Source organism: Aotus nancymaae, unplaced genomic scaffold (genome assembly GCF_030222135.1).
Source record: "Aotus nancymaae isolate 86718 unplaced genomic scaffold, 86718_ANA_hifiasm-v0.15.2.pri h1tg000106l, whole genome shotgun sequence".
NCBI classification, from domain to species: domain Eukaryota; kingdom Metazoa; phylum Chordata; class Mammalia; order Primates; family Aotidae; genus Aotus; species Aotus nancymaae.
Genome location: NW_026988521.1, coordinates 3,084,916 through 3,091,849, shown reverse-complemented (window position 1 = coordinate 3,091,849; position 6,934 = coordinate 3,084,916). Strand labels below are relative to the sequence as shown.

The 6,934-nt window shown below is 61.7% G+C and overlaps 1 protein-coding gene across 1 annotated transcript; it reads right to left on the bottom strand.

Moving 5' to 3' along the window:
* Positions 1 to 275: 275 nt before the first annotated feature.
* Positions 276 to 2,352, bottom strand: ASCL2 (achaete-scute family bHLH transcription factor 2). The gene is made up of 2 exons (XM_064370323.1): positions 1,497 to 2,352; positions 276 to 875 (listed from the first exon to the last, which is right to left on the bottom strand). The coding sequence occupies exon 1, from the start codon at positions 2,094 to 2,096 to the stop codon at positions 1,515 to 1,517; it is 582 nt and encodes a 193-aa protein (XP_064226393.1). The 5' UTR covers positions 2,097 to 2,352; the 3' UTR covers positions 276 to 875; positions 1,497 to 1,514.
* Between the last annotated feature and the right edge of the window lie 4,582 nt (positions 2,353 to 6,934).

Here is a 6,934-nt window from a genome sequence, read left to right as displayed (position 1 = left end):
ACCCAGCACTTACCCCAGCCCCGGGTGTGGCTCAGCAGCCTCCAGACTTCAGCTTCCAAGCCAGCAAGTAGCCCTGCCTGGCCCGCCCCCCAGCCACCAGCTCCTGCAGGGCGTCCCCAGCCTCACAAGATGTCCCAGTGGCTCCACTATCAACGGCCTGGCTGGACTCCAGATCTCACCCCAGACCCACCGTACACAGGAGGTGGCAGGGTTCAGGGAGTAGTGACCACATTAGTCTGGCCGTCACCTGAGAAGCAGGTGACAGGAGCCACTGGTAAACAGAACTGACTGATTTATAAAGTTCATGCTCCTTAAAGAGGCTTCTCCAGAAGAGAGCAGCACCATCCACAAATCAGCCCCAGGGGGGGCAGTAATGGGGACCTCATGCCAGGGACCCCGCCCCTCAGGGGCTGCTCGTGTCCAGGCCTTGGCCAGCATGGAAAACTCCAGAGAGTGGGGGCAGGGTCCAGATCATCTTTATTGTGCCCTAAGTCAAGGGTTCTTTGTACAAAAATAGGTCTCCATCTGCCAGCACTGTCCCTCCAGCAGCTCAAGCTAATGTGCAGAAAAAAGATTCTCTGTGCCCTGATACAATCCTCTCTCCTCCGGAAAAATCTCCACGTGTGGAGCCCCCATCCACTGCAGTCCAGAAGCTGTGGGGAGGGGCGACGTCGGAGGAAGCCGCCAGCCCCCACGGGGCCAGCTACAGGCCCGGTTCCACCTGGGCATTGGTCAGGCTGGGCCGGACGGGCGACGCGGCGTCGGCCGGGGAAGGGGGGTCCCCGGCTCGCTGGGGGAGGAGCGCGGGCCGGTCCACCTGGCGGGCTCCTAGGCGATGAGCGCGCCGGTCGCTCGTTGGGCTTCCAGGGCTGAGGCTGCAAGGGGAAGGTGGGGAACCGAACGCGCGTCAACGCGGGCGCCGACCAGGACAGACCCCGCCTGCCCGGGCCGGCCCCGCCCCACCTCCCCCCAGCGAAGTCGGCAGTTTCGTTTGCTCGGTCGGCTTTGGAGTCCTGAGTCCGTGGGTGCCGCGGCTCGGTCTGAGACAGGGCGGGGGCGGGGAGGGCACTCGGAGCCGCGGTGAGTCAGGGCTCCGCGCCCGCCGCGCCCGCCGACTCATTTCTGCCGCCCCGGGCCGGGAGCGCGATTTGCAATGCAAAGTCACCCCGCCCCCAGCACCCCAATCTGCCCCGAGAACCGCCAGCACTCGAGACCTCAACCGCCCGACGGCCGCTCCCCTCCCCTCGCCTCCCCTCCCTCGGCAGCGGCGGGGCCGCGAGGGGAAGTTTTGCAATCCCGGACAAACAAACGCCGGTCTTGCACAGGCTTGAAAAAGTCTGGGGAAAATGAAGAGTGAGCGAAATCGAAGCCCTCGCTCGGGCCTGGCGCTCGGCTCCCCGGGCTCTTGGGGGCGAGACCCGCCCTGCCCACCCCGCCCCACCCGGTCCCTGCACCCCGGCCCCGGTCCTCCCTCCTCCCCGCCGCCCGGCCGTTACCTCCTAGGTCGAGGGCGCTCAGTAGCCCCCTAGCCAACTGGAGAAGTCGAGCAGCTCGCGCTCCGCGGGGCTCAGCGCGCCCTCGCAGCCGCTGTCGTCCGACGAGTAGGCGGAACGCGGGGAGCCGGGCTCCGAGCTGCCCCCGCGGCCCGGGGACGAAGACGCGCGGGAGGGCGAGGCGGCCACTGAGGTGGGCCCAGGCGGTCCGCGGGGCGCAGACGGCCGCACGGCCGGCGCCAGCAGCCCTCCGGCCAGCGCGTTGCGCACCGCGTCGTGCTCGGCCAGCAGGCGCTGCAGCGCGCGGATGTACTCCACGGCCGAGCGCAGCGTCTCCACCTTGCTCAGCTTCTTGCTGGCGCCGCCGTGCGGCACGTGCTGCCGCAGCGCCTGGAAGCCCAAGTTCACCAGCTTCACGCGGTTGCGCTCGCGCTCATTACGCCGCGCCACGGCCGCGGCGCCGCCCCCGGTCTCCGCGTTGGCGGGGCGCCGCCGCCGGCTGCAGCGCAACAGTTCCGGGGACGCGGGTCTCCGCCGGGCGGCGCAGCCGACAGGGACGCGGGGCGCAGGGGGCGCGGGCCCGGGCAGTGCGCCGCTGTCCATCGCGCCCGCATCCACCCGACCGCTCCGGGTCCCGGCGCGCCGCAGGAAGGTGCAGGCGGAGGAACCGGAGGCGGTGGTGAAAACGGTGGCGCCCCCAGGGGGCTTCTGGCACGGCGCCACCGAGCAACTTCCCGGGGCACGCGTCCTAGGTCGTCTGGAGTCCGGGCACAAGAGGCCTAGAGGTAGCGGGCTGTACGCGCCAAGGAGCGTGGGACGCTCGTGTCCCGCGCGTGCGGCCGGACTCTCCCCAGTCTCCGCAGGCGCGGCGCAGGCGGCTCGTTTTTAAATGTATAGATAACCCTCCTCCGCGCCGCGGCCGCCGCCTTTCTCACGCCCTCCTTCCTTCGCCTCGCCCTCCTGCCACGCTTCGCCCTCCCCCTCGCGCGATCACATTCGGTAAAGCCCAAAGCGTGCGCGTGTTCCCCTAGCCCATCCCCCGGGCGCAGGCCATAGATCCCCAGTGCGCTCAGCTGGCGAAATCTGCAGGTCCCCGGTGCGCCCCCTGCTCCCGGCAGGTCCTCGGTGCGCCCCCAAAGCAAGGTATACAGGTGCAGGCACCTTCCCGTACCCCCCACCCTACCCCCGCGCTCAGCCCGCAAGTCCCAATAGCCGCCAGCCCTCCGCACGCGCAGCGCGCTCTGTGGGAGGGAAGGCGTGGCCCTGGCGACAGCTCGGCTGTACCTGAGGCGCGCTAGACCCCCGAGGGCAGCACGCGCCGCACAGCCCACACCCGCGCCCCGCCCTCCTGGGGCCGAGGAGGCGGGGGCCAGGGTCTCAGCCAATCGTGGGCCATCCGTTTGGCCAATCGTGCAGGGCGGGGCCCCACGGCCTGCCCCAAGGAGGAAGCGCGTACGCGCGGCGCGTGTCTCGCGGGGAGCACCGCTAACAAAGCTGGGTGCCCGCTCGGCCCCGCCCTGCTCCTCGCCCCCTTGACTGGGCTGTGCGCGCTGCCCCCAAGCACACCTGTGTCCCGAGCGCGCCTCCACCTGTGCGTTAGTCGACTGGGAATGGGGGTGAACTGCGCCTTACTTCGGGCGGGGCGGGGCTTAAGAGTGGTCGAGACGGAGGCGGGTGGGAGGTTCAGGTTCCCGGGGCGCCCTCCCCAACCCGCCGCGCTTTCCCCGTCCCTCCACGCTCACCCTGCCTGTGATTTCCGTGCACCCCAGGCCTGAGGCTCTGGGCGGCACCTTAGCCAGGGGGCTTGGAGGTTTGCACCCGATCGCTTTGTGCCGGGACGGCGGTCAGGCCCACGCCCGCACCCTGCGTGGCTCCCTCCGTTTCCAGTATCCCCCTCCACCACCCCGTCCTGCCTTCCCGCTCTCCATCGCGCTTCGCGTCGGTGCCTCCGGAATCTCAGCCCTCGTTCCTCTTTCCGTGACCCAGGCTGTTTTTCTGCACCCACCTCTCCCCTGAGGGCACTGAGATTGGGCCATTGGTGGGAAGGTCTCTGGGAGCAGCACCCTTCCAAGGGAGGTGGGACGTCGAGAGCTTCTCCCTAAGAGATGCAGGGAAGTGGTGGGCTCCGAGAGGGCAGGCACTGCAGAAATGCGAACAATGCAGTGTTAACGGAGGAGTTTTGGCTCTGTCTCACTGTCCGGGAAAGGCGTGCCCTCGGGGGAGCCTTTGCCAAGCCGGTTTTTCCAAAGGTGACCAGATGCTCCTGGGCCGCTGCCTCTGAGACCTCAGGGAATGGAGCTTTCTGTGGACCCAGTTGCCTGGAGCTGCTTTCCTGTTCTGGCTGGAGGAGGTGAGGCCCAGGACCCCTCCTGGGAGCCTGGGGGCAGAAATCAAGTGTTTACTGCCAGCATCGGGGTCCCTGCCTGCTCCCATTACCCTGCAGGATTCTGCTGGGCTGGCCCACCTGGGCTCCTAGCACACCTGTGCCCCAGCACCCCTGGCTTCCTGCCTTGAGAGTGGCCCAAAGAGTGGAACCTACCGGGGAGCAGGTGGGCAGCAGTCTATTTGGCAGATAAGGAAGACGACTTGGAGAGAACCCTGGAAGTGTCCACAGTCACTCCTCCGCTCAGTGGAGCGATCCACGCAGAAATCAGGGCCCTGTGTCTGAATCCAAGTTCTCCAACCAGGGCAGAGGCCAGCTCACCTCTGCTCTCTGTCCCTGGCGTGAGGCCCCATTCTTCCCAGTCACTTGGCAAATCACAGCCTGGCATGGATCAGCCTGCCCTGCTTCCACTGCCTCCCTCCTTCCCCTCGTCAAGGCTGCAAGACAAGGATCCAGGAACAATCCTGGGGTCCTGCAAATTTGGAAATCCCTGCTGGACTTCCACCAGGCCCCCCCGGGCTGGGAGCCCCTCGGTTATCTGTTGCTGTGTAAGGAGACACCAGGATTTTAGGGGTGGGATTCTGTGGGTTGGTGGGTGGGCCTTCTGCTGCTCTGGGTGTCGCTCTATACACCCTTGAGGTCAACAGGGGAGAGGGGTACAAAGTGGCTTTCTACTTGGTCTTCGCCCGAGTGTGCACAGCTGGTAAGATCTGTGGAGCAGGACCTGCAGGGCCTCTTCAGATCACCCCAGAACTCCTTGTCTAAAACTCAAGCCTCTCAGCGCCCGGGCACAGCCCTGCACCCACCTGTGTCTGCTGGCCACAGCCGGGCCAGCCCCCACTACGGCCTACACTTCTCTCCACCTTCATCCTCTTCCCAATGTGGTCCTCCACCACTGTGGAAAGCCGGTCTACCCCCAAGGCCTGGCTTAGAAATAAGAGTTTCCTAGGGACCTGTGTCTCTCCCTGCGACGGAGAGTCTCCCTGCCTCCTTCATTCCTTGGCTCCACCAGTTGTGCAGCATTTGACGCCGCAGCACCCGCCTTATTTCGGAAGCACACCCTCTCCTGGACCGGTGAGTCCCCACACTATCTGGCCCATCTTCTCTGGAACTCGGCCTCTCACTCCATCCTGAGAACTCAGCCTTGGTAAGCATGGCGGTGCCCACGTGAGTTTTCCAGCAGCACGATTCAAAATAGCCATGTGTCCATCAACAGATGAGTGGATAAGCAAAATATGGTCTAGCATAATGCGAGATTATTCAGCCCCAAAAAGAGATTGAAGCCGTTTCACGCCACGATGTGGGTAAGCCTCGAGAACGTCAGGCCGAGTGAACGAAGCCAGACGCTGAAGACCACGTGGTGTGTGACTCTGTCTATGAAATGTCCAGAATGGATACATTCACAGAAGCAGAGAGGAGAGTCACGGTGGCCGTGGGCTGGGGAGTGACAGCAGAGGGATGAGGGTGGCCACTAAAAGGTACACGGTTTCTTTCCCAGATGCTGAGAAAGTTCTAGCATGGTCTGTCCTGTTGGCCGCACCACTCTACAACACACACAAAAAAACCATTGAAGTGTACACTTTAAATCTATGGAATATGAACTGTATGTTAATAAAGCAGTTAGAAGACGTTTGAACATAAGCAGGCGGCCTCATGAGGACTTTGCCTGGGCACCCTGGCACCCTGCCTGGGCTCTACCTACCTCCAGTTCTTCATCCCTGAGCTCTTGAGCAGGGGTAGGCAAACTTTTTCTGCAAAGGACAGCACGGTAAGTATATTCGGCCTTGCTGGTCGCAGGTCTCTGCCAGGAGTTCTCTGCCTTGTGGAGCAAATGCAGGCATGGGCAGGGAGGAAATGACAGCAAAACCTGCTTCCTGGTCACGGAAACGTGAAGTCCAGGTCACACTCACTGTCACAAAATAGCTCTGGATTTTTGGATTGTGGTTCAATACACGTGACATAAAATGAACCTTCTTAGCCATCTGTAAGTGTGCAGTTCAGTGGTATCAGGTATATTCACACAGTCATGCAATCATCACCGCCATCCTTCTCCAGAAGTTTCTCATTTCCCAGACTGAAAGTCTGTTCCCATTAAACACCAACTCCCCATGACCCTTCCCCTAGCCCCTGACACCCACCATCCACTCTGTCTCTACAGATTTGACTGCTCTGGGGACTTCATGTAAGTGGAATCCTACAGCATTGGTCTTTTTGTGGACTGGCTTCTTACACTGATGGTGATGTCCTCGAGGTTCATCCTTATTTGTGGATTTGCACAGACCAGGGTGTTGATCCATTCCTCCATCAGTGGACACTGAGATGGCTTCCACCCTTTGGCTGTTGTCACTGATGCTGCTGTGGACGTGGGGTACAATATCTCTGTGAGACTGCTTTCAATTCTTTTGACAATAGATGGAGAAGTGGAGTTGCTGGGTCATATGGCAAACCTCCGTTTCACCTTTTGAGGGACCACCCCATGGTTTTCCACCGTGGCTGTGCATTGTACATTCCCTCCAGCACACGAGCTTCTAACGTCTCCACATCCCCACCAACACTTGGTACTTTCTGGGTGTGTTTTGTTTTGTTTTGTTTGTTTGCTTTGGAGACAGAGTCTCGCTCTGTCTTCCAGGTTGGAGTGCAACGGCACGATCTTGGCTCACTGCAACCTCTGCCTCCCGAGTTCCAGTGCTTCTCCCATCTTAGCTTCCTGAGTGGCTCGGATTACAGATGCGTGCCACCAATCCCTGCCAAATTTTTATTTTTTGTAGAGATGGAGTCTTACTATACTGCCCCAGCTGGCTAAGATTTTTGATAATAGATTTTTGATGACAGCTAATGCGTATAGATTTTAATTCTTTATCCACTTAAGAATTTAAAGAAAATTCCTCGCTTTGGGGCAGGACGAAAGCAGGCCAGGGCTGGATCGGGCCCGTGGGCCTCGGTCTGCTGACAGCTGCTCTAGAGGAGTGGTGTGTGCTCATGACACGTGGGCCAACCCCATCCTCCTGCAGCTCCTCAGACTCAGCTTGCCACAGGTTGAACTCAGCCTCCTTTCCTC